The 27,701-nt window shown below is 42.0% G+C and overlaps 1 protein-coding gene across 4 annotated transcripts; it reads right to left on the reverse strand.

Moving 5' to 3' along the window:
- Positions 1 to 992: 992 nt before the first annotated feature.
- On the reverse strand, positions 993 to 27,004 carry LOC101175041 (basic helix-loop-helix ARNT-like protein 2). 4 transcript variants are annotated; one of them, XM_004082919.5, is made up of 17 exons: positions 26,385 to 27,004; positions 20,935 to 21,043; positions 20,822 to 20,854; positions 20,708 to 20,749; positions 20,423 to 20,580; positions 20,273 to 20,355; positions 20,096 to 20,188; positions 17,443 to 17,560; positions 17,210 to 17,359; positions 10,605 to 10,842; positions 10,120 to 10,226; positions 9,883 to 10,033; positions 9,755 to 9,807; positions 9,567 to 9,678; positions 7,517 to 7,637; positions 7,339 to 7,432; positions 993 to 3,908 (listed from the first exon to the last, which is right to left on the reverse strand). In XM_004082919.5, exons 1-17 carry the CDS (start codon positions 26,425 to 26,427, stop codon positions 3,751 to 3,753), a joined length of 1,863 nt encoding a protein of 620 aa, XP_004082967.1. In that variant the 5' UTR covers positions 26,428 to 27,004; the 3' UTR covers positions 993 to 3,750. The 4 variants fall into 4 exon arrangements, with proteins under 4 accessions (XP_004082967.1, XP_020569809.1, XP_078797906.1 ...); XM_020714150.3 differs by having other exon boundaries at positions 9,567 to 9,675; positions 26,385 to 26,667; XM_078941780.1 differs by having other exon boundaries at positions 20,947 to 21,043; positions 26,385 to 26,593.
- Positions 27,005 to 27,701: the final 697 nt, after the last annotated feature.

Consider the following 27,701-nt stretch of genomic DNA (forward strand, 5'->3'; position numbering starts at 1 on the left):
ATTTTCATTTCGTATTGTGTGGGAATTGTACCACAGTTCAATTATTTAAAAAGGTAAACTGCATCTCTCTGTTTCTGAACTTTGCTGTAAGACTGAATGGGGGGGGGGCTATGCTGCCTTTATTTTGTAAATAATGGCAGCATTATGGAAGTCAAAATTTACATTTTGTAAATCACTTTTACTAAGCTCTGGAAAATAAATCCCTGGCAACATTAATAAATGAATTATATTTTAGTTATTGCTTTTTGGCTAAATCATACATTCATATATATCCTTTAGTTGTACTCTAATAGATTTGTAATAACTTATGGTATATTTTGAACAGGTTCTACAGTAATTTTAAATTTCAAATTACTTCTGATGGGCTGTAATTAAATCTGAGTAATTCATTTTAACTAATTTCAACCTAACGTCTGCTCATTTTAATAATAATTTTTTTCAAATAATTCCAACAGTTTATGGAGGAGAGGTGTTGGCTGTGTTTCATAAAACAAACTATCATCTGCATAACAGGGCATTTTATTCTCTCTTTCAATGACATCTGTGCTTTTGCTTCACATGTTGTTGTTTATGGGATAACCATAAGCGCATATTCATTGGACAGATAATCTAATGTTATCTAACGGATGCTGCACGGCAAACATAAAACTTTAAGTGGCACCCCCAACTCAATGACATTCTAAAACTGGACTTAGTACTGTTTGAGGGTCTGCTGGCTTCCTCTTTCACAGCCTGACCTTAACCCTTGTGCTATCCTAGGCACTTTAACATTGGGAGTTGGGTCATCTAGACCCACTAGACAGAGCTCTGAACCTTTTTTCTTCAATGATTTGTGATCTTCACTGGTGTCCATGGATTACATGAAATCTTTCCACCTTTATCCACCTTTGTCATGGTAGGGAGAACACGTCAATGTAAGGGTGGGGTCATCTAAGATAGAACAAGGGTTAAGCTCAAAGGAACTTGACATGAGGTGTCAGACAAGACAGATATTTGTATAAAAATTTATTCAGTATTGCATTTTTTAAAGTCTTTGTGGACTCCAGTTGGTTGATGAACAGTTTTGCAAAAGCTGTACATAAAACTAGTTTGCCGAAGCACCACAGTCAGCATTTCAGTCACTTCTATACAAGTCCATCTTTGACAAATTCAGATGTTGGAGTCTAGCTTTAAATGAAAAAAAAAACGTTGACAGTTTATCAAACTATTTTACCGTCGTTCACATGGACTTCCATTCCTAGTTACAGCAGATGTCTGACGAGTTTTCACCTACAAACGGCAAACATTTAGTCTTTTGAAAGCGGGCTGTGATCCGAGGGCTCCAGGTTCCATTTTCAAACGGCACAGATGGCGACAGCAGGGACCATCAGAACTGTCGATTTGCAACAGAACCTTTGTCAGAAGCAACAACGGCATGAGGCAATTCAGTCACATGATATTTCTGAGAACCACAGACGGTTCTGGAGTGTTTCAGAGCCGGACTCCATGTTAGATCCACACACAGCTCGGCCTTCACTTTTAGTATCTGTCTACAGGGGTTCATTTCTCCGTTGAGCTTCTTTTCTCCTGGGGTCATGGTGTTTGGGTGAGAATAACTGCTTTTCCCCCCATCATCTCCATGGCAAACACAACCTGTTAGCATGAATGAACCTGATTTAGATAAGACTTGAGGAAGCAGGACTTTACATCTCTCATCATCAGAGAGAACCAAAACCCTCCAACTACGAACATTTCTCATCCTTCTAAAGTTTATCAAGTTGAAAGGTTTTAGGTTAAATTCCTTTGCCTTTGTTTTCTCTGCAACTGTTTTCATCCAGTTTGCAGCTAAACATTTGATTTTTGTCTAAAACTGATATGTTTAAGTCTGAAATTCTCAAAAACAGGAACTTAACCCTTAGCGGTCTGAACTCGTTGATGTGTTTGCCAATCACATCGAATGATAACAATGATGTAGGAATAACAGAGACCCCCTTATCAGTACAGTTTTCACTCATAATTTGATAAGATTTCAAAATATTAGTTTTGAAATCTTTCATTTAAAATAAACAACACAGAATTGTTACAAACTTTGAAATAAATCCAGTTAAGTGAAGCTTTTTAGACATTTTATAACAGTTTTCGTCTTTGCTTTGTTTTTGGATATGTATTTAACCTTTGGCCTTTGTTAGATAACCTGAAAACTGTTTGCTTCTCAATTTATATGATTTTTGCAGTAGGAAGTGACTTGGAATTAGCCTTTTTGTACAGTTTTGGGATTATATCGGATGTATTGTGCAATTTAATATAAAATGTATCTAAAAAAAATTCAAGAAGCTGGGGTCTCACTAAAAGAAAGGATGTCAACCATTGCCGTAAAACCCAGTTATAGATTAGATATAAGATTAATTAACAAAGCAAATGGAAAGGAAAAATACGGTTAAGTTGCTGTTTTTTGGACATCTGATCTGTTTTCTTGATTTAGTCAGAAACATATTTTTATGTAGCTCTTGACCTTCTGAACTCTCAAGAGCTAAATCAAGGATAACGAGTTTCCACGTCACGTTTTCTTTGCTCTTGTGGTCACAGAGGAGTGTTGGATTCTAGAAATGTCAAGAAGAAGGTACCACTAAGTGCATCTGGATGATCTAACAGAGGGAGAAACTCGCTCGGTTGGAGGTCATATTGCACTAAACAAGCTGGGACCCGCTGAGGACCTAGTGCCTCCCTCCACCTCCTGCCGTCTGGCTTTTCAGTCTTTTTAGTGCGGCGGATTTGTTTTGCAGTTCTGTGTTATCGTCACTTCCTTTGTGCACTCACACTGCACGCACACATTACAAGGATTTTTAGGGGCGGACTACGGTTGGAGTGGATGCACTGTCAGACCACAGGAGCCTGATCCACCAAAGGCTGATGATTTGAATAAGTCAGGGGTTTGTAGTGTTGGTTAATTTCTAAATGTCGTCAGGTTTTAACAGGATAATGCATCCGTAATGACGGAAAAAGCCACGTTTGCTGGCTTTGTTGGATTTTATTTTGAAAGGAACTTGGATGTGCTGATGGCAAAAGCAAAAGAAGTTATTTGTAGAAAAATATAACCCCGTTATAGTTCAATGTTTGTTGATATTTAAAATCTGCATGTTATAAATGAATGGCTTCATGGCCACAGAGTATTTTTTAACGATGACTTGGGACTTAACGGCTCTCGCTGAGTTTAGATCAGTAAAAAACTGAACCAAATGGCTCCTTCACTGTCAACAGTTGCAGAGCCCTGAGCTAGCCTCATTAGCACTGCAGGCTGTTCAGGGAAATGCTTCTCCTGTTCTGTCCTGTTAGTAACACACTAATAATGAATGTGTTCCAAATATTTTTGAACACAACGCGGGAGAGTCGAGGGTTTCTCTAGCAGCAGTGCGCATGGCAGTCGGATCGTGGTCACCGAGGCCAGCAGAGCAGACGCATTGTTCTGCTGCAGTAGGCCGTGGCTTCGGGCCCCTTCAGATAATGTCTCAGAGGAAGACACTGGGCCACCACAGGCTCCAGGGGCACTTTAACCTCGCCTTCCTTCAAGCAAGAACCAGGCGACCGTCAGGGGAGACTCAACAGTTCCTATCAGCTTCTTCCCAGCGGTCATCAAGTATGAAAAGTTGCGGCCTTTGGCGCCAGTCTAATGAGTTCAAGGCCGGGTAAGTCTTCAGACGATTGACTGGACTGTGAGGCTCTCGCCGAATGGCAACAAACAAAACGGCACAACGGAGGGGCGCTGAGCTCCCTCTAGAAAGGCCAGTGAAGGTCTTCAAAGTCCCCCGATTGACCCATGTTCACGTCCGTCTCCAGCAGGCTCATGATGACCGCCATGGCCGCCTCGTCGCTGCTGAAGCTGCTCAGCCCCGAAACCCCCATGATCTCCAAGTCCAGCTGGGAGGACTCGCCTGAAATCCAGAAAAAGTCGGAATGAAACAAGTTCTCAACAAAAGATCAGAGGAACAGAAAGGTTTTGTTTGAAATGACAGTAAAGATGACCTCCTTCTACGCCTTTATTCATCATCACAGTGACTCAATTTTTAAACCATCTCCCTGCAGACTTAAAGGCTCCACTTTTAAAGGGACAAAGCATTCAATGAAAGCAATCTTCCTTAATGCCTTGCTCAGAAACAAAATGGTCACTGGACTGAAAGACCAGTGGAAATACTCAGGTCTATCATCTTGTATGTATTGATTGACTGCGTATCTTTTTTTATTGTTTGTTTTTTACTTGAATGGGCGTCTAAAGTTGAATGTTGGGGTTGGAGGGGGGGTTGATATCCTTTTGCATCCTCTGGCTTTTTTGCTTAAATTGTTTAAATGTTTTTTTTCTGTCTGAATTGTTCAGATTTTGAAAACAATAAATAAACAAATTGGAAAATAATAATAAATAATAATAACACCGTACACACATAACATAGAAAATTAGTTAAAAAATCCAGGATTGCTTTGCTTTTTTGGAAAAAAACACTTTATATTTGAGCAGTCGGTGCTAAATCAGCTTCAGTTTGCGAACACTAAAGCTGTTTCTATGACATTGTTCAGCACCAAACCTGCTGCTATTTGCTGTAGAGTAACCTCACAGACCCTGAGCTGTCCGAGCTGCACTTCTTATGAAATTGTGTTTTTTCAGCCCGAAATAATGAATTTTTGCGTTTCAAAACAACCCCCTCCTTTAGGTTGCTATAAGATGCTGCAGTTCCATAAGTTACCACTAGAGGCTGGTTTTAAAAGGGAGATATTTTTCATGATTCATCATAGAGTTGTGCATCTTTCCCTCTCACATGATTGAATACACATCCCTTCTGCTGCAGCTACACATATATCTGTGTTACCTTTACACCAGAACAGAGTTAGGTTCTAAAAATAACCGTGATCGGTTAAATCTGATTCCAGACGTTTATGGCAGTAAAACTCCTCACTGCCCACTTTCTACACTTTTCTCACACAGACATGAACATTTTCACACTTTTCTCTCTTATTTAAAATCTCAAACCTTCTTTGAAATCAAGTCCAGGATCTTAGAATCAAAACAAAGATCCGATCGATCACAGATTTCTGTGGACCTGAAAAGCTCCGCTGAGTTTGCTGCATTTGGAGGTCGTATTTACTCAAATCAACATCTATTCTAATCAAAAACATCTTCATTGGTCAAGTTCCAAATGAACATAAGAGCTTTTTTTTCAGCAGCTTCACAATCCCTAAAACCGTTAAACTTTTTGGAGACTTTCGGCTTGAATTTCTTTGGAGGACGTCAGAATAGCCTCTTTGAGCTGCTGTCTGGATGTGAAATGCCTCCCTCCCTCAGGGATACTTTGCTTGAGGATGTTCCTAAGGTTCTCAATAGGGTTGAGGTCAGGGGAGGATGGGGGCCACACCACGGGTTTATCTCCTGTTCTGCCCATAGCAGCCAATCACAGAGGTAGTCATTGGCTGCTATGAGAGGGTGCAGTGTCATTCATGAAGGCTGTCATTAGGGATGGCCCGTTTGACACGACGCCACTACTGCGCGGTTCACTTTCATGAAACAGAGTGTTTCGGCACAGCGTGTGTCAACTAGCGCAGATCACATGGTGGATGACGTATGACGTGCCAAATGCTTCGTTCGGTCGAACCACGCTTCAGATGTCACTTGTGTTTTGAACAGTTGGGCGCGCTATTCTCTAGAAATCTGAAATGAATCCTGAACGTTTCCCCGACCAGTTCCATTGTTTCCCCTGTATTGGAATCAGCATCAGTTCATTGCACTTTACCATGGCTCCCATTAAAAACGTTCTGTGGCTCAGGATTGTTTCAACTTGGTTTTCCTAATGAAGCACTACATCATGAACGTTGTGTATAGAAAAAAAACACTGCAATGAATCTTTGATGGCACGCCATTTTCTTGTGATTAGAGATAGCTCAGTGGAATAGTCAATGGCGTATACAATCGGAGGTTCTAGGTTCAAGTCTAGCACTATACATATTCTTTCTGCATGTATTTTTTCTTCATGTGATATGTATTTTGCTGTGTCAAGCACTTCTCACAGAAAGCGTCACATGTTGTGTTGTTTGACATTTTTTTTATCATCATTAACAAAGTTTTTCTGTTTTACGTTTTGTCATCATTATTTCCACACTGAAGTGTTACAAGGAGCTTTGTTGAAACGTATGTTGAAATACAACCAGTCCGCCACCAGATGCCGCTGTTCTGTGTGGTTTCAAAGCCCTGAATGGGTGGTTCATTTTTCCGGCACAATTACATGAACCCCAATGAGGCTTCATGGGGCTTCTGTTCCCATCCCTAGTTGTCATACCTTGTCCAAGGCATTTAACAACTGTACACTTTTCAGCAGCAGAGATCCTTTTCCTTTTAAAAATGTTGGTCTGCTAAATAATGTGGAGCGTCTTTCTTTAGTAGTTTTTCCTTTAACTGAACTCACCTGGTAAACTAATTATCACAGGTGTCTGAGATTGATGTCGATGATCCAAAGAGCCCGAGGCACAATATCATCCAGTTTAATTGAAAAAGAAAGAATTCGATCTTTTTCACACTTAAATACAATTTGCATAATACTTTGGAATGCACTGTAGAACCATCTATTAACCCTCCTGATATGTTCATTTGTGAGAAACAGAAATTATGTTCCCGGGTCAGTTTGACCTAGTGCATGTTTAATTATCCAAAATAATACTAACAAGCAGTGTGAATAGTTTATATATTATCAATATTTGTGGTTCAATTATTAGATAATTCACTCGTTTTTCATTAAAAATATACATGTTCAAACTTTTTTTACTTTTGAAAGACCAACATATAAAATACAATAGTTTTACATAACATTGAAACATAAAATAGAAATTTTGTTTTACATATATGCACTATGAACCAGAAATGTCTGTGCGTATGTGTGTTTGGGGTGAAATATGTTTCACAGCTGCTAAGAAAGAAATACTCTGACATTTCCAACACCCTTGTACCTCCAGTTTGACTGCTGGGTCAAATCGACCCGAACAGTATCTATGTCATATAACATGCAGGTGGGGGTTGTAAATATGCAAGATGAACCAATTTTATATTATATGTTAATCGCACTAATTAAGGCAAGCAGAAGAAGTTTGAAACTGAAAAGATAAATTGAACTATTTTCCCTACATGTTCAAATATTTTTAAACGGATCAATTTGACCCGTAACATAACAGGAGGGTTACATGTTTGTAGCTTAATTAACAACTGAGTGTGTGAGAGGAAGGGGGGTTCATGATCTGTAGATCTCTGCCTTTTTGTTGGGGAGGTTTTAGCCATTGTGGTTCTGTATGTTTAACCTTCATAGTTCTGACGGCTTCCATCAAACCCACCTGTGTTCTCCGACGCTGCACCGCTCACACTTTCGTCTGTCCTGGAGCCCGACTGAGACTGGGAGGAGCTGCCCGCTTCCTCGTCTCTGCTCGCCTGAAACGATCCAGCGCTTACGTCAGAACACACAACATGTAGATCCCCGCTTCTAAATTGTGTTTAAAAAACACACAGCCAGACCTGAACAGGAAGTACTTCTGCCTCCGGCGGCGGCTCACTGGCGCTCTTACTAGCCGGCGGACATTTCTCCAGCGCAGGGCCGAAAGGACTTGAAGCACCGCTTGATGGAGACGAGTTTGCTCTGAGAAAAATGGACCAAAGCTGCAGTTTATTCACATGGAGACAATTAAAAAAGAAAACATTTTGAAGATGCTGCCCACGATTTTATGCATATGTGAGAAATGCACCTTTCAGTGACAAAAAATAAGTTTGATTGAATTTAAAGTGGTAACTTAAGTTAAAAAAGAAAGACATAAGAAGATGAGGTTATTTCCTGTAAAAAGGCACTTAATTTTAAATAAATAGAGTTGAATTGAATGATGTAACTTTTTAGTAAAATGTAGTTCCTGTCTGAGGAAGAAAGCAACTGAACTTAAACCACTTTAAAGAGTCACTCCAATGAAAATTGTGTTCTTGTAGCATTTGTCACATATTGGAACAACTCACAGAGGAATTTCTAATGAATTCTTGCCGTTCTGCAGAAACTATGTCCTAGAAAACAACACGGGTTTTTGGAGTTTTGCCTGAAAACGGCATCATCACAGTTAAAATAATTTTACAATAGAAAAAAATATAGTTGCAGTGGGACTTTAAAGGATTTATAACAATTTCTACATGATTTTATATCAATCTATTCATTTTCCAAATCCACTTAATCCTTTTTAGGATCATGGAGTTGCTGGAGCCTATCTTGGCTACCGTTGCCTGAAGACGGGGTAGAGAGGTTACCGGTCTGCTGCAGGCCTACAGACACAGTCACTCCAGAGAGATGATCTAGAACAGGGGTGGGCAATTATTTTAAGTCGCCACAGTCGCATGAAGTGAGAATAATTTAACATGTAGAAGAAAACATTTGGATTGAAAATTATCTTCTAAAACAGAATATTCTAGAGTTTTTGGTTTAAAACTTTTGTTCCCATTTTAGATCAATTTTTTATGGTGAAGCCCTTTGGTTCCTTCAAGGAGTTGTAAAGTGCTACATGAATAAAGTTTCATTCATTCATGATCCTTTTAATAAAATAAATAACATTATTTATGAAATAAAACAATGACCAAATAACACTTTCTATGATTTTCAAAGAAAAATATTCAGGATAAATATACCGACACATTAAAAAGAAAAACCAATAAATAGTGGATCCTCTTCTGTCATTTTCCCGCTGAGACTTTTAGGGCTGCAGCTCCTCACGTCTCAGTTTGCACTAAAACTGAGCAGCTGTGTCCTGCACGTCTGTTTCTCATCAGGGATAATGAAAAAAACACATTTCTATGTCTTCTGCTGCAGCTAAGCTTATATGTGTGTTACCTTTTCACCAGAACAGAGTTCCCTCGTTTATTGCAGGAGTTATGTTCTAAAAATAACCGTGATCTGTGAAATCCACGGAGTCTGATTCCAGACGTTTATGACAGTAAAACTCCTCACAGCCTAAACACACTTTTCTCACACAGACATGAACTTTTTCACACTTATGTCTTGTTTAAATTCTCAAACCTTCCTAGAAATAAAGTCCAGGATCTTAGAATGAAAACAAAGATCTGATCGATCACAGATTTCTGATCTGAAGAGCTCCGCGTTTCTGTACAGGAGACACGGAGGAGATTGATTGACAGGGTCTCCAGCCAATCAGGACACAGAACAGGGTGCTCTAGTTAAAAAAAGCAGCATGGTCGCTCTAAAAGAACGAGCTAAAGATGAACTGCGACATAGAAAAGAAAGAATGTCTTCTGTTCTCTTTGACAGAGACTTTTAGGGTTTCAGGAACAAAACAAACAAACACGGGTCTCTGATATTGTTCAGTGGGCCGGACCAAACATGGAGGCGGGCCGGATCCAGCCCTCGGGCCGCAGTTTGGCCCCCCCTGCTCTAGAATCAACCTGTGAAGCATGTTTTTGGACTGTGGATGAGGAGAACATGCAAACTCCACACAGGAAGGAAGCGGCCGGGATTTGAACTAGGACATGGGTTCCTGGGTGAAAAGCCTCGTCGTTCTGCCTGCCGTGGTTTTCGTACCTGCAGGTGTCGATGAGCTCGTTTGCGATTTGAGTCCCTATGCTTCCTGCGTAAATCATGGTGCCAACGCTGTCGGCGAGGCCGGGGATGTCGCTCAATGTCTTCGCTTCTTCTGGGAAAACATAAAATGAAGTCCATTAAGGATTAGGATCTAAACGAATTGCGTTAGAACTGCGGGTCATTTTTACCATGAAGTGCTTTTGAGGCTCCCGCCTGCTCGTCTTCAGTGCGACCAGGCCCCCTGTTGGTGGAAACCAGTAGCCGACCTCCATCATGTACTTCACACAAAAGACTATAGGAATGAAGCGATACTTACGAGATAACCCTGTTTAAAGACACGATAAATTCCACTTCTTTGGTCCACGGATTGGTGAAGCTGAACCACTGACTTTGGAGGGAGACATAGGAGCCGTGTTTTGTTTTGAACTTGTAGCATTGCGTCTCAATCTTCTCTTTGCTTCTAAGAACTGTGAAACAAAAAGATGCTCTACAGTCAGAATCGGGTGGAAAAAGCGATTCCTCTGCTGAGTAAAAAGGCGGTGTTCTTCATCACCCTGTCTGTGTTTGGCTGCGAGGTGCTGCAGGTCGTCCTGGTGGAAGTATTCGTAACAAGACGTGCCGAGAACTTCCTGAGGCAAATACCCAATAACGGTCGTGGCTCTGGGGGAGAAAAGAAAAGAAAAAAAAAAGCACAGAGATAGTTCAGCTGCTCCGGAAGGGCTGCGGCTGCTGAAACATGTCAGTTTGGCTCCGCTGCAAGGACCAAACTCATTGGTCTCAACTGGGAAGAAGTGCTTCCCGCCACATATGTACAAAGGTGTGTAATTACTTTCCAAAAAATGAGAAGAGCATTTCATGTGATGCCATCAAGGTGCACAGCGTCGTCTGAGAAACAACGGCAAAGACAGAAAGGATTATCTGCACTGACGGTCGAACGGACAAAACTCATGCTGGTCCTGCTCTCTCTGCCATTCCTTTCTCAGCAGAACTGTGTCGGCCACAGAAATATGCAAAGATGCGAAGAAACTGGAAACTCACTGCTGATCTACAAAAGTGAACTTGCCGTCGATTGCACAGCGGGTGACGAACTCCGTGGCTCTGACGCGGACGTCTTTGGGGGCCTGGTAGGAGGCGTGGGAGTGCAGGCGGCACATGGTCACCAGGCAACTCATGCTGGAGGTTTCCTTGTCGACGGTGTCGCCCTCTGGGTCCAGCTGGCCGCTCGGCCAGCTGCGCATGTATCCGGTGCAGTGCAGTGTGCAGTATCTGTAACCGTCTGCGAGCGCAGAAAGAAAGACCGATTCACAAGCGAGGAGGGATTTATTCCCATTGAATTTCCAATCATTAAAGCAATGAACCCATTTGCTTTTAAAATATATTTCTATTCAGTCTCTTAGTAATAATACAAGTATAAGACATTAACAAGCATTAGTAATGTGTTTAAAAGCATTTACAGGACATGTAGTATTTGTTCATTGCTTTTCAATGGTCAGTTAATCTAATATCTGTCTTTCTTAATAGTTTTATTGTTTTGCAGTCTCTCAGTCTAAAGCCTGGTTTTTACTTTACGGCTCCATTCTGATTTATGAAAGACTTGGTGTAATAGAATTCCAGTCGGGCACTAAGCACAAGTATTAGTTTCCCCTCCAGGATCAATTTTCAAACGGTTGGTACTTCCATGATTTAAAGGGGACGTCATCCGTACAACGTGCCCGTCTCTCACCCTCACAAGGCGTTGTGTTCTGCAGCCTCCTAATCTAAAGTCTGGACGGCGTCTTGCCACAAAGAACGACAACAAAGAATGAACATTTACTGTAAAACACGTCAAGCCACAGACATGCAACAACACTGTGATCATGTGTGGAACAAATGCAGTTGTGTTCATGTGGGACAAAGAGATGTGAGTCGAAATGTTTCATGTTGGTTGCCAGAACTTTGTTAAAAAATTGTGCCAAGTGTGTTACTTTCTACAACAATATGTTAACAGGACAGGTACTTCCTGTGTGTACCTCTTGTTATAGTCACAACTGTCCTTATGGGTGGAAGCTGGAAAGAAATGGTCAAACCTGTACGGAGCTCGCACAAAATATCAAAGTCATAGGCCAAAATGAACCCGTAGAGAAAAAATGTTGCGCACAGTTTTTTATGGCATGCTGCAAGCGACAGGTGACACATAAGGGTGACGTAGGTGAGACAAAAGCATGTGGTACAGATCCTGCAGGCAGCACAAGAAGCCCATTGGTGCTGTACAAGTGACAAGTGCACGTTCATTGCAAGCTACGTTCACGCCGCCGTCAGCAGGCAGCCACTTCCCATGAAAAGTCCACGTAAACGCACTTCAATGTGCCTTTCAGGCTTCCACGTTCAAAATTCTCGCGTTCATGTGTTGCTACACCCAAGACAGTTTTAAGCTCTGCGTACAAAACGCGTGGCCATTGAACGCCCCGTTGAAAGCGAACCCAGCTGAACTTTGAACAATCAGGGACTCGGGTTTGGTAGTGACGTATGGACGGCGTCCCCTTCAATTCCGCCAACCGTTTGGAAGTTGGTCATGAAAGAGAAACTAATAATTGTGGTTTGTGCCTGACTGGAATTCAGACAGAAAAACAGTTGTTTGGTCTCAAGGAACCTGCAGGACCAGATTATCAGTCATTGAATCCAACCGAAAATCTGTGGAAACACAAACAATTCTACAAAGATGCTCAACACTCAATATGAGTAAGCGTTGCGCCAACAAAACAGAAAATTGCTTTAGACATTTACAAGAAAAAACAAATAAAACTGAGAAATTATAATGAGACATCAAAAAGATCCAGCTAAATCTTGATTATATGTGATTTTCTTTTTTTTTTGGGGGGGGGGTTATGACTTTATGCTTCACAGCCTTTATGCTAGATCTGCTGGAAAGACAAATGTTGAAAGACAAGAGTGAAAATCTGACACTAAGATATCTGTCCATCACTACACTGTGGTTAGGAGGAGGGATGAAGCAGACAGGAAGCAGTGTGGTTTACCTTTCCAAAGGAATTGGAAGATAAATGAGTCTAATGATTTGAACCAAGTGGTTGGCGGAGGTGACTGTTTGTAGTATAATAGATAATGGGTTTAGATAGTTGCAATTAATTGGCAGAATTGTGCTTTTAGATCAAAAGTATTCCAACAGCTGGGACAGGGGTCGGCAACCAGCGGCTCCGGAGCCGCATGCGGCTCCTTCCTCCCTGTGCTGCGGCTCTCTGAGTTTTTGTAAAATAACTATCACGTTCTCAGATTGTCACGGTGCCTTTAACACCGTTTTTTCCCCCTTAGACTAAAACCACCCATTTCCGCGTAAATTGAATTAAATTTGCGTCAGGGCGCCCCCACTATCCTGTCACCTTGCTGCTATGATGACCATATGTTGCTCTGTCTGTGTAGAACACACTGGAGCCCCCCTCCAGCGTGCACGCGGGGGAAAACAATGAACAGGTAGAGAGGCGGGGGCGGGGCTTGGACTCACCGCTTGTGATTCCAGACAAACTGACAGCTGCTTCCTAATAAAAACTAGTTGTCATCCATAAAATTAATAATTTCTTTTTTACTCTTTACTGGATTTAAAGAAAAAAAAATAGAAAGCAGTCTGCATCAAAGTGAATTTGTTATGAAAGATGGAAAAGTCTATTCAAGGTTGTGGAAAATGGACAAAAGATCAAAGGAAACATCACGCTCATAAAGAATAAAAATAATTAAAATAAATATTTAAATAATTATCCTGACAACATTTTGAATCCATGCAAGTATTGCCAAATGAACTATTGCGATATATCGGCAAAAACATTTTTTCCAACACCCCTATTGTTGCGGCTCCCTGTGCTTTCATCTCAGTGGGAAAACCGATCATAATGGGTCTTTGAGAGGTTCAGGTGGCCGACCCCTGACCTGGGAGAATGTATTACTTAGGGAGATGGTTTTGCAAATGAAAGTTTGCTAATTTGGAGTAAATATTAAAACATCATCTGCGTAAAGACTTATTTTATGTTCTACATTTCTGGTCTGAATGCCTTCCATATCTTGGCTTTGCCTGATTGCAGCTGCTAGAGGTTCAATAAAGAGTGCAAATAAGGAGGGTGATAGTGGACAGACTTGTCCGGAACCTCTTTGTAAGTTAAAGCTTGATGATCAATTGTTTTGACACGAGCGTTAGGAGAAGCGTATAATATTTTAATCTGGTAAATAAAGGATTTTTCAAGGCCAAATTTATTCAAGGTGGCTATTTGAAATTTCCAGTTGACCCGATCAAATGCCTTTTCTGCATCCAGTGACACAATGGTTGCTTCTTGGTTATTGATAGTTATGTATTTTATGAGGTTGATTAATCTGTGCATCTTGGTAGATGAATGTCGACCCTTTATAAAGCCTGTTTTGTCAGGATGTATGAGAGAAGACACTACCTTCTCCAGCCTTCCTGCCAAAGCTTTGCAGATTATTTTGAGGTCTGCATTAATCACAGATATGGGTCGATAGCTGGATGGTGATGTGGGATCTTCCCCAGGTTTCAGAAGTAAAATAATGTTTGCAGAGTTCATATTTGGAGGTAGATAATTGTTTTCCTTAATTTCTGTTGTCAAGTTGGCCAGAACTCTTTATAAAATGTATATAATGTATATAAAATATACTAATATCATAGTCAGAAGGGTCAATTTGGGATGAGGCAAGACATTGGCATAAAGTTTTTAAAGACAGAGTTTATTGCAACGGGACCATGTGATCTATGACTGATCAAATAATCGTCTTTTCTTTGTTTAGTTTGAGCTGATTTGCGAAATATTTGCCAGATTTGTTACTGTGACCAAGCCACTCTAAGCATCATTTTGTGTAGTTTATTGATGTAGTTCAAGTTTAACTTTCCTTATTTGTTGCAAAGTTTGTTCATCCAGAAAGTAGCTGTAGGCTTCTTCTAAGAATGTACATTTTTTGCTCTAAATTCACAAACTTAGAGTTTTCCTTTTTTGTTTCTTAAAGGATGAGAAGGCGATTATTTTGCTTCTCTTGACCGCGTTGTTCCCATTGAAGGCATAAGGGAAATTCCTGGGTGTTGGTTCCTTTGTAAATATAGGACCATTCTGTAACAAATGATGTAATGATGATTTTTATGAGGAAACTTCCAGTATTTTACAAATTACTGACACTTTAAACTGCTTAGTACAGATCAATGAATGTCCCTTTGCCGCTGGCAAAAGAATTTCCCTATCAAGGGATAAATAAAGGCTTATCTTAACTTATATCATTTGAGTCCACGTGAGTCCAATTTGTATTCTTCTAATTCAAACTGAAATTTAAAAAAACATTGTTGTAATCATATTTAAACTAATAGTTTATTATTTTACATTTTCTTCATGCCTTTGCATCACAAAAAGCAGATCTAAGTATCAAACTGATCCAAAGTAAATGTCACTTAAATAACAGAGAGGAATTTTTTTTAAGAAGTTGTATTAAATCAGAATTAGTTTACTGTTGTTAGATTTGATCTGTAGATCCATTTACAAATGTTATTAACTCCTAAACATCACAACTTTGTCTTCATGATTAGTGTTTTTGCTTTGAGTCTGGCAATTTTCTTTTTCTTTGAAAAAAGAAATGCTAATTGACAATAAACAGAAGTCTGCTTTAATGGAGGCTCAGTGTGTGTCAGTCACAAACTTTAAATGTATTTCTCAGTAAAAAGTTATGTTTTCGGCTGATTTTGTTTGCTTTTGAAACTTTTTTTTAATTTTTCATGTAATATTCTTATAATATTCACAAATGTAAATGCAAAAGATTGACTTTTTGAAATTCAGATGTTGATTATTTAAGCTCTCAGACAAAATTGATGTAAACATGTATTTAAGGTTTAAATTGTAATAAATATAAAGTTTTCTTTTCAACGTTAACAGGAAAATGTGATTTAAGTCCATTTATTTAAGAGCAGCAACTAAAGTGCAGTGCTTCAGGTTTGCCACAGGTTGGCGCCAAACCTTTAGGTTTGGTTGTTAGTTGCACCGTTTTCTCTTATTTGTAGAATAAATGTTATTTTATCTTTAAGGAAAAAGTTCAGAGCATATTGTTATCCATACAACAGAGACTCCCAGCAATTTAATTGGCAGCTAAAGATTTTGAAGCAATTTTTTAAATGCTGAGCAAAGATTTATAACAGTTTTGTGATTTAAATAAGCTTCTAAACATCTCAGGATTCTGACATTATTTAATTGAAAAACAAACTAGAGTCACGAATACGATTAAAGCAGCGAGTGGCGTTGTATGGTCCGCAGACGCCATTCCCCTCCACCTACCCCCATCGGCTGCTACATGCCCCTCACTCTCTCCCTCACACCTTTTTCAAAATGGCGGATTTTCCGTTGGTTTTATCTCCATAGCAACCATATTATGTTTTGGTCATCTGGAGGTCACAAACAGATCTATGTAATCGTTAGAAGGAACGGCAAAAGTAAATTTTTGGATTTCCTTGACAACTGCGGTTTTTTTTGTTAACCACGCCCACATTCCTTATATGTTGATATCGTCTGTTATATTATTTCATTCAGCTTGAGCCAACGATTCAGGTATTAAATGTTCACAATATTTCTGTTAACAATGTGCAAGCAACGGGGAAGGCCACTTTTGCGAGCTCGCCACGCGATCGCCGTTCAAACTCTACAACTTCTAATTCCAATGGTTTTCTTCCTCAAGCAGCTTCCCAGTGATGGACGAGGAGTCCGGAGGTGACGGATAGAAAACTCTAAGAGGAGTTTAAATTATTATTTTGGTACTTAAGGGGATTTTTGGGGGGAAAATTAAAGATGGGAGCCTCATCCTTAGGGGTCAAAGGTCAACCCGAACCTTGGTGGTGGTTGTAGACTTAATCTTTGAGTGTAAAATTTCGTGACATTTCTTGAACCAAAGTTTTCCATAAAATGTGAAATTTCCCAGCTGAAGATGGTGTGGCCATCCCATAATAATTTCAAAACTTCCTTTGGAGATGCCAAGTTTCCAAAAAATGTAAGCTCCCGTTCGAGATTTTTGGCCGCATTCACTGTTTTGACGGTTTCTGCTGCTGCGTACGAAAAACAAAACAAAAAAAAAACAATAAAAGTAAAAAAGAAAAAGAAAAACAGTTAGTGCTAACTGGTCCTTTAGGGGCTCCGTAGCTGTGATGTCATCGGGTTTGTTTGTTGTTGTTTTTTGAGGATGTGGTGGGGGTCAAACTGCCCAAACAATCTGATCTTTATTTTCTAGGACCAGATTAAACCACCTTACTTATTTCAAGGTTACTTGATTTGTTTTCATATCAAAAGGATTCAAGCATTTCAGCCATAGTGATCATTATTCAATACCTTGATAAATGTTCATGATGCAAAGGCTTCTCCCAGTTTCACAGCCTGCGTGTTTTACCCAGAATTCCTCACAGAGCGGAGTAGCAGAGCTGGATCTGAGCATCTGCTGGTCATGCGAACCTCAGAGCTGCTCCGCTGGGATCAGTCGATAAGCATCGGCCGGTCCGGTCATGCCTCCCTATCTCACTCCCCATCGGCAGCAGCGCGGCTTTCAGCTAACCGTCACATGTCCGCCACAGGGGCCACAACCTGACGCTTCACCTGCGGAGAGAGGAGCTGGCCTCGGCCCCCACTCACCTTTCTTTTTGGAGGCGTTGGGCAGAATGTGCTTGTCCTCGTGCTTCCCTGCAACCCGGCTGTGCTTCATGCGGCAGAAGAAGGATCGGCGAGCTCCGGTGGACATGTGGTGCGTCCGGACGGGCGCCTCCACCGGGATCTGAACTCCAGCTACACACAGAGGCGACTCCAGACTTTAGGGACTTCCTGCTTACTAACCACATACAGCAAATGATTCCTGCCAGCGTTCTTACTGGATGCGTCGATGAGGCGCTGGCGAGGGAGCACCTCTGAGGACGACAGCTGTTCCTTCACTTTGTTGATGTCTTTGGGGTGGAGGAAATCGAACAAGCTCTGGCCGGTCAGATCCAACTGCAGACGAACACATCTCTGAGCTGGTTGACATGACCTCTGATTCCATTTAAAGCACGTTTATGTTTTCTGAAACTGAAGAACTTTAAGAGTTTAAACACCAAACCACACAGAGAGGCAGCTCGTGCAGGTCTTTGCGTATGGCAGCAGTCCTGGACACAGTTCTTCTTTCATACAGTGTCTTGCGAAAGTATTCGGCCCCCTTGACCTTCTCAACCTTTTGCCCACATTTCAGGCTTCATACATAAAGATATGAAACTGTAATCTTTTGTGAAGAATCAACAACAAGTTGGATATTTAAAACTCTTTCGACAAATAAAAAACTGAAAAACTGGGCGTGCAAAATGATTCAGCCCCTTTACTTTCAGTGCAACAAACTCTCCGGTCAGGATCTCTGAATGATCCAATGTTGACCTAAATGACTAAAGATGATAAATAGAATCCCCGTGTATGTCATCGAGTCTCTGTATAGATGCAGCTGCTCTGTCATGGTCTGCCGGTCTCAAAAGGTCCGTTTAAAGCGCAGTGAGCATATTTGGCTCCAAGCTTGCCAATCTGGAGGAGGTGGTGGGGGACAGACTACTGGCTAAACTGGGGACCATCATGGACAATCCCTCCCATCCCCTCTTCAGGGAGGTGGACCAACTGAGAAGCAGTTTTACTACCTTTCACAGTTTGACTGTTTCAGTGCAGTTTTGCAAGTCTTTTCTCTCTCTCTCTCTCTCTCTCTCTCTCTCTAGGGCGCACCCTGTTCTGCGTCCTGATTGGCTGAAAAACCTTCAGTTTCTCAGAGTTGCATAAATCTTCGATCACAATCAGATTTTTGTTTTATTATTCAATAAAACTGGACTTTTTTTTTCCATGACGGCGTGAACTTTGAGAGAAAAGCGTGAAAATGTTCACGAGAAAAGAGGATAAAGTGTGCAGTGAGACTTTTTACAGCCTTAAAACATCTAGAAACCTACTCTGCAGACGTCACCTATCGTGGATTATCTATTGTAAGAATGTAATTCCTCCCATTAACACTATGGTGTAAGGCTTTTGAACATTAGTGTTGGACGCTGCGTAACACACTCCTAGTGAGCCGTGGAGGTCATCGGTTCCTTTCCTCTTTACAGTTTTGTCCAAATTCATGAAGTTCACGGGGCAGCTATCTATTACAGCCCTTTAAAGTTCCCTTTCAGTGATGATTGCCTCCAACTGGCCCGTCGTTGAACCTGGACTGATGTCTTTTCAGCTGTCCTGCTGCCGGTTTGTGTGTTTGGGATAATTATCCCAACGGAAAACTGACGGTGATCCTTATCTCGCCTGGTTTTAAGCCGAGCCTCAGCTGTCAGACAGATGGCCTCACATCCTCTGTTCCGCTCTGCGTTACAATGCGGATCTTTGTCTCGTGGCGGCAAGGCGAGCCCACATCATCACCCCTCCACCACCATGTTTGGAAACGTGCGTTTGTGCCGACGTTTGGTTTTTGTCTCATCAGACAAAAGTGACACTTTGTGTTTGGTTTTTTAAAGGTTCAGGAGCAACTTTCACATTTTCAGAGGAAATATGATCCATGTTGTCAAAGTTCTGTTAATAAATTAATCAACTTTATTAACAGAACTAATAAGAAGAGAAATCAAGTTATTCTGGGGTCAAACTTTATTTTATGACAGAGTATTATAGCCACCATGAAAGAGGAAAAATTATATGAGTAATAAAAGAAAAAAGTCATAAAGTGACGAGAAAAAAGTTGAACTTTTGGGAGACCAAAGTCATGAAAATGTGAGACAAAAGTTGAAGTTTTACTAGAATAAAGTTATGAGAAAAAACGCCATAAAATTAGTTGAAAAACAGTAAACAATTTACAGAACAAAGTTGTAAATTTGTGCTTCAAAATGTCATAATTTTACAAGGAAAGTCCCACTTTTTTTTCAAGATAAAATGTTTCATTTCGCTTTTAAAATGTTTCAGCAAAGACGACGTTTTGATTTTTCACACAGATCTAGAATCTCACTGAATTGAATGGCATTTTTTTTTGGAATAAAAGCTTTATTTTGATGAAATTACAGCTTTATTTTGGAAAAAGCAAGACTTTGGTCCTTTTTAAACTATAAAATTCTGATTTTATTCTTGTAAAATTCTGACTTTTCTCATACATGTATCATTTTTTTTCCTTTTTGGTGGTTGTAATACTCTGTTTTAATGCTTAGTTCAATTGGAATTTAGTAAAAGAGCTAAACCAACAGGGATGTGGATGTATCCAGCCCTGGATGAATGCTTAAGTCCCCTCATCCTGACCTTTGGTGTCAGATTTCTTCAGAAGCTTTTCCAGTAGATCCCTCCTAATCTCCGCTCCGATCTGCCCGCTCAGAGTCATTAAACTGAAAAAGTGGTTTCCCTTTCATGGCTCTGCTGGGCCAGATCACAGAAAGTCAAAAAGGATTTGACCTCCATGAGGAGGACGACCTTCAGACTTTGCTAAATCGGGAGGATCCGACTCGGATCGGGTAACCGGAGGACGTTTCTGCGGTCAGTGAAGGTGCAACACACCTGACTGAAGTTGAGGATCTTGGACACGGACTCGGAGATGAAGAGGATCTTAGCGCGGTCGCATCTCACGACTAGCAGGAAGCCGTTGGCCGTCTGGTGAGGAGGGAGAGCAGGTGTGAGGAGGCAGGCAGACAGGTGGGGTGGGGTAATTAAAGAAACTCTTGAATGAGCGCTCACCCGGAGCAGAAGGTGCCAGAGGTCGTCCTGAGGCAGCAGAGAAGGCTTGCAGGTGGAGTCTGCGAAGGCGCCGCTCGCCCCAGCTGTGAACACAAGGAGATCCCTTTGCCGCTGACATTTTCTGCAGGCACATGGTGCATTGTGGGTTACCTTTAAGGGATTTCAGGTACTGGACAGCTTTTCGCAGCACGGTGAGCTTGTCCAGTTTTCGAGCCATGGGCTGACAGGCGGGGATCATGGCGGACAGCTCGTCGATGAGATTGTTCATTTTGTCTCTTCGCCGCTTTTCGATCTGGCGGTGAGGCTCCCTGCAGGCACACAGACCCACCACATACGAAAAGACTAAATGTTGCTCAAAGCAGGAAACTTTTGTGCTTTAGACGTGGCGCCGAAGCGGAATCAAAGCGCACAGAAGAACTGGTTGGAAGAATTCACCTGAAACATTTCATTTTGACCTGCTGATCCTCGCCTTCAGATCTGCGGAGAACAGGCTCGACGTTTAATTTGAAACCAGCAACGTCAACACACAAAGACGAGCGTTGAGTGTACCTGCTGACGTGATCGTCCATTTGGCAGTCGTGCCTGTAATCAGATTACATTCTTGAGGAAGAAGTTTGAGGTAAAAATGGCGGCCAAGCGTGCGTGACAGAGCGGGCTCTTACTGGGCGTCTGACCTCTCCTCCACAGCTCCCTTTCGTTTTCTTGGCTGCTCGACAGCTGGCGTCGAGGATCCCGCCGTGCACGACCCCTCCTCCTCCTCCTCGCCACGATCTGACACATGCAAACAACCATTAGAGGGAGGGGCTAAACAAAGCTCGAGATGTTCCTGATTTATATAAACAAATGGATGAAAGGGAGACTCGCTCTGTGGAAACGTTCAAACCTCTGGTGAATCTGAGTCTAACATCTGGGTCAGAGAGGTCAGGACCATGTGGCAGCAGACGCGTGACAGACGGTAGCTGCTTCAAATATTTCTCTCACATGGTCGGCTAATCCTAATCTCAGATACACACAGGCAAAAGAATGGAGGAGCACGGTGGAGGCAGTGTGATGCTAAGGGCAACGCTGTTGTCAAGGCGACAGCAGTCTCTTTGCTGCACGTCACATCTGGATTTTCAGACAGAACTAAAACCACAAAAAGGTTCGTTTTTATCATATTAACAGTCGATCCCAGAATCTGATCAACTGTTTTGACTTTTTTTGCATAAATTCAATAGAGTGACTATAAATACCAGTGTTTATGCATTATCATGCTGCATTATTATCATATTTTCGTGTTTTTAACATGTTCTTGTGGTATTTTTCTGATGAAGGAAGACACCCATAAGTAAAATAAAGCTTAAAATTGAATTTCTGAGTATTTTCTTTTATTGAAAATGGAGCAAATCAGGAGCAGACGTAACAACGCCGCTTTTTTGTGATGTCGAAAATGGGCGGGGCCACAAGCTCCCTGCCCCGCCCCATTCTGCTGCATCCACCTGCAGACAAATAGATCCATGAACGTCATTGTTTTCCTGGTCTGAGCTGGAATCTGGATCAGAACTGGACTGATGGATAGAACTGATACGACTGGCCCTTTTTGCTGCGCCGCTAATGCTATGTTGGTATTGTGAGGGGCTGTAAGCTAGCAGGAGAGCATGTAAACAGATGGGTGTCAGGAAGTGGGGGTGGACTTACTCCGCCCACAACTCAAGAGGTAAATTTCTAATAAACTCCTGCCGCTCTGCAGAAACTATGTGCTAGAAAATGACACGTTTTTAGATTTGGGCTAAAAACAGCCTCCTGGTAGTCAAGAACTTTTACAATGGATCAAAAGATGATCAGAGCGGGACTTCAACCGTCCACCTATCATAAACAACAAACAGACACCTCCCCTGGCGGCATTCATGTCTCATCCCGGTCTGAACGCAGTGGCTAAACGCCACGGCGAATTGTTGCCAACTCTCCTCTCTGCCGTTTGGGGGGTTTAGAAGACCCGTCAGGATCCACAGGGTCCTGGCTGCTTGTCTTACTGCTCAAATAACGCTGACCTACTTTCTTCCAGGATCAAATATTTCCAGTTGTGACATCATTTCAGGCAAAACCGGGATAAAAACTCGTCAAGGAGACCAGGACTCCCTCTGCTTTCTCTCTAGAGAGGAAGAACTTGGGTGAAAACTGAAAACACGTTGATCCAGGTGACTAAAAACTGTTTTTCACTTGTTCTGAACCGATTTCCCGTGAAAAGGAGTTTCAGTGACGTTGTCATTCTTTGGTTGAATCCCTGCTGTGGAGTTTAGTGGGTCATGATGGATGTGGGAGTGAAGGCCTGGGAGGCCGATTTCCTCTGACCTCGTCATCCCGGACGTTTCTCCTCCTCACCTGTGTGAGTCCTTCCTTCCTGCCTGCCTGCCCACCCACCCACCACCACCTCCACCACCACCACACTCCGGAAGTGACGCCCCCGGCTTTCGGCACGATCCGCCGCCAATAAAAGTGAGTCACGCGGGAGCACTGATGAAAAGACCGGGTCTGCGGGACAGCGGGGGACACGCCGCCTCACTGAAACACGCCATGAGCTCCCGCCGAGGAAGAATATGCAGGAGATGACCCACAAACACGTCTGCACTATTGTGGGCCCCTTTAATACCCACATGAATCACTTCCCAGTGAACAATATCTGACCCAATTTAGATGAAACAAAAGCAGGAAAATCACAGCAAGCTTTAATGAGAAAGCAGTAAAACACCGATGTACTGGAACATCCTAACTTCAGGAAATTTGATTCATTTTTCGTTGAATGTGTTACATATTGACAAAAATGACCTCATTTGGATGTAAATCCAACTTTGTTTTTTTTTCCCGTCCATTATTATTTTGATTATTTGTATGTGCTTTTACTTCTCTGTACTTTACTCTGGAGTTTTAGTGTTTTGGTCCTCCACTCAGTGCCCAACCCTTCTGGTGGAATGGCGTCGTTGCAGTGGGACCTCCAGGGTGGGGCTGCTCGCCTCGATCAGGAGGTAACCCACGGTGACGTCCTTTGTGGTCATGACATGTGGCGTGGATGGATCCCCAAAAGATCATCAAGCCAGATTTTCCACCTCAGGTTCTATTTCTATTCCTACTTTGAGTGCGATTTATGTGCCGTTTTATGTGACATGATGTTGGGTGCGGGGGCCCCAGGTGTGCATCGATGCTAACTAGATACATAGACCACAATGCAATGCGTCGGAACAACAACCAATACTATAATTTCCATTTCACTGCAACAGTTCAATCTAAATAAGAGTTAATCCTCGTCTACAGGAGGGGAACATCTAACATAAAAAGGGCGCCATCCCATTGGTCAACAGCATTGGCCATCTCAGTGGCTCTGTGGAAGAGTGTCTGCCCTATGACTGGAAGGTCTTGGGTTCAAATCCAGGCTGAGTCATACCACATACTCTAAAAATGGGACCCAATGCCCCCCTGCTTGACGCTTTAAGGGGTTTGATTGGGGGGGGTTAATCCACCAAATGGTTCTCTAGCGCGGCTGTGTCTGCAGCTCACCGTTCTCCCAGGAGATGGGTCAAATGCGGAGAACATATAGATATCGCAGTAACGATAAATTTGCGTTTTTTTTTTAATAGCCCTAATTTAAATGTATTTTTTTAAATAAAATATCAACGTTTTTTATCTTTAGAAGACAGTGGATTCATAAATGGTCGTCCGAAATCATCCGTTCGATTTTAACTTTGTGAAATTGATGACGTCCTGATTCGCCGTTTAAAAAAAAAAAGGAGTGAACATGGGGAATGAATTGCTTTTAAAATCCACGGCACTAGATAGCCCCACATGATATCGTTTTTTAGTAGTCAGGGAGGGAATTCAGACACAAGTTTCATCTCCAGCAGCATTTTGAACCTGAAATCTGTGTGCAACAGCCCAACCGGGCCACATGGGGGCGCTGCTGCTGCTGCTGCTGCTGCTGCAGGGTTGGTCGTCTCAGGTGTCACCACATACTTCGGATTTCTTGGATTTGCTCAGCAAAGGTGGTTTTAGTTGTGAACGACCCCACGACAGTTCTTTGTTCACAAAAGAGGTTTAGCCGAGGCGGCAGTGGATGCAGTTTGTTTTTCCCAGACATTAATGTTACTTTTAAGGCTTTTTCGTCCATTTGACTTCAAACAGAGGAATAATACCATTAAATAAGGGGGCTGAATTTAACAGGGACAACTCAAAGTCCCACTGCAATCAGCGTTTGATCTATTGTAAAACGTTCCCAGCGAGCTTTTATTTATGATTATTCCGCTTTTAGCCAAAATTTTAAAATAATGTTGTTTTCAAAGGCAAATTTTCTGCAAGGTAGCAATAGTTCAGGAGAAATTTGCCTCTGAGGTGTGGGTGGGACCGGAGTAATTCCGCCCCCCTTCCTGTTGCTAAGAGCTCGGACCAGGGAGCTTGTGACCCACCCAGCATATTTTCCACATCACAAACAGCTTTTGTTCGTCTGCTCCAAATTCACATGGATTTAAGTAGAGAGATATTTAGAAATGCAATTTTCAGCCTCATTTTTTTTTATAAATGTCCTCCATCATCAGAAAAATGCCACAAGAACATGTTAAAAAAAAAACATCAAAGCTTTATAAATAAAGCCTGCTACTTCTTCCATCCTCTTTCCTTCTTCTCGTAGCTGAAACTGTGTCACAATAAATATGTTACAGGGGCAGCTTTGTTCTGCGTTGCTGTGAATTTCCATGATAATAAAATCTCTTTAAACTGCAGCAGACAGAGAAACGAAGACAAAAATCTTCTGAAGTCCTCTGAAGCTTTGACTGCTAAAATCTATGACATGATTCCCTCTTTTCTCCGGCTCAGTCCACTGTGCTCTTTATAGACTGCTCTCCCAGACACGATCTCGTTTTTCCAGAGCTCAGCATCGCCGCTCGCCTCGAGGATCGCACTAGTGCTATAGTTTTGAACCCATCCAGGGAGGTCAAGCGTGAAATTCTAGAGTTATTGTGCAGCAAAATCTGGGTAGTTTCTGCTTGAGTCACAAATGGCAGAAAAATTAACCTTGTTTTCTGTAGCTTTTCCATCACATGTTTGGTTATGAAACCCACATGGAGGAGTTAGCGGAATATTTGGGTTTTTTTTTTTTTGTAGGGTAGTGTTTCGTAGTAGTGTGTAAAAGTTTTTTTTTCATCCTAGTTTCTTTTTTTTTAATAATAGTTAAATATTTTAAATCATGAAAAAAATTTAAATTGTAAAAAAGGGGAATCAAAAACCTTAGCATAAGTAACAGTACAGTAAAAACTGTAAAAAAACAAAACATCAACGTTCCTTTATTTACCGGTAAACAAAAACTTGAGTATTTTTGAACAAGTTACTGGCTTCTACAAAATAAACAGTATAAAGTATTACTCGTTTAAAAGAGGTAACACATTTTAAAATACTTGTAAAGGTAATATAACCTCCCCCCTCCCCCAAAAGCCCCTATGACGCAGTCATTTCGAGCATTTAATTGAAGTTTCCTAGTAGGGTTCTCCTGCTCAGGAGTGAGTGGCTCCCTCTGCTGGACGAAGCGGGTATCGCTGCTCCACTGATCTACTGACCCACTTTCTGCAAGGAAAAGGGGGGAAAAAAACTCGTAGACGCACGTGACCCAACGCCCTCCACCCCCGATTTGCTTAACGTTTAGATAGATGCATTTAAATTCCTCAAAAAAGGAAAGACCTCCACGATTTAGCGGGAAGCAGGAGGAACGAACGAACGAACGTGACAGCGGAGAAATGTGTCGTCATGGTTACGGTGACGTTCCATTGAAGTTTTTCGGGAGGCTACCCCCCACCCTCCCACCCCTTCTCTCAGGGCGCGTGCAGGCGGGGACGAGCACGTAGTACCAGTGGGTGAAGGAGGGGACCGTGACCGTGAACCATCTTCTGGTACCGGATTTAAATCCCCCGTAGACTAAACTGAACAGTCACTTTTTTAAAATAAGAAATAAAAAAGTTTAACCATCCCTTCACATGAGTTAATGGGGGAAAATGTTGCAAATTGCTCAAATAATAATAATAATAATAAAACAGAAGATTTCGTGAATAGAACCGGCAGCAGCGCTGCAGCATCAGCGTAAATAGAAATGATTTACCTGCCGGTTTGTCCGCGGCCGGGTCCGGACTGTCGGCCGACATGCCTGCAGAGCGGAGCCGGCGGTCCCGGTGGAGGCTACGCGGAGCCGCGGCGCATGCTGAGCCCCCAGCGGCAGTGGTTCAGGAGAGGAGGGAGCTTCATGGAGCCGGGCGCTTGTATAATTGACTTCATTTTCCCTCTCCTATCACCCTCCTCTTCCCCCTCGTCGCGTGAGAGAGGAGGAGGAGGAGGAGGAGAGGGAGGAGGGGAGATGGAAACGTGAGAGACCTCCGTCCTGTAGGAAAGGAGGGCAGGGTTCACGCGCGCGCGCCTCTCCTCCTTTTGTCTCATTCATGGCTCGTTTCAGGTGTGTGTTCATTCATGTCTGTCCACGCGCGCGCGCGCGTCTGTTGGTCGCACGTGAGCTCGTTTAAACTCCAAGGCTCATGTTCTGAATGGAGACCTAAGCTGGGGAGGGACAGCCCGAACTAAGCCGGCGACACATCGCTCCCACGGTGTCCCGCGTATTTTTTTTTTTTTTTTTGGGGGGGTGACCTGAATAAAAGCCTCGCGCGCATCACCGGTGGGGTCTGACTTTGCTCCGAGTTGTGCTAGTTGCCTCGCGCCTTGACCTCGGCGGGAGTGACGTCTCACTCTGACTCTACTTCCTGGTCTCCTCCAGCGGATGAATACGAGTGTTGATTGACGGTCGGACTGCCCGGACAGGAAAGTTCACTGTCGCACTGGAGTATCCGTCCGCGCTGAGCGCAGAGGATTTCTGCTGTTACTACATCCACTATCAGCGCTTTCAAACCACAAATATAAAATAAATTCTTTACATGTTTTTATAAATACAAATTAATGTGACTAATGTCCCAGTATGAACAAAATTAACTTCCGGTATGTTAAAAAGTTTGTTTTTATGCAAAAAATAAAAATAGATCCAGTCATTAAATGACAAAATACCAAATCGATTGGGTTTTTATTACCAAATCCTTTTTTTATTTCTTTTCCAAAAAACATCAACATGTTGAAAACAACAGCTTTCATTTGACTACTGTTTAAACATGCATTGAACTGTCTCCATACATGTATTTATTTGCATTAGATTTCTAAACAAAAGTTTTTAGAAAATAAAATCAGAATTCATTAATGGTTCAAATAATTCAAGTGAAAATCTGATCAATTATGAATAATCATGTTTTTCTCACTCACTGTCTTAACAGTAACATGATGATTGTTTATCCCCTAACTTTTTAATATTTGTAACATTTATTCTGAGAATGATTGGTAATGTTGACATAATGGATATCAGCAAAAAGAGCATGATGGGTAA

Source organism: Oryzias latipes, chromosome 23 (genome assembly GCF_053564925.1).
Source record: "Oryzias latipes strain Hd-rR chromosome 23, Olatipes_Hd-rR_3.1".
NCBI classification, from domain to species: domain Eukaryota; kingdom Metazoa; phylum Chordata; class Actinopteri; order Beloniformes; family Adrianichthyidae; genus Oryzias; species Oryzias latipes.

Coding starts and splice junctions, on each gene's coding strand:
- LOC101175041 (XM_004082919.5), bottom strand. CDS start 26,427: ATGTCGGCCGACAGTCCGGACCCGGCCGCGGACAAACCGGCAG. Junction 20,750..20,821: donor ATGGACGATCACGTCAGCAG/GTACACTCAACG, acceptor TGTTCTCCGCAG/ATCTGAAGGCGAGGATCAGC. Junction 20,189..20,272: donor TCTGGCACCTTCTGCTCCGG/GTGAGCGCTCAT, acceptor CCTCCTCACCAG/ACGGCCAACGGCTTCCTGCT.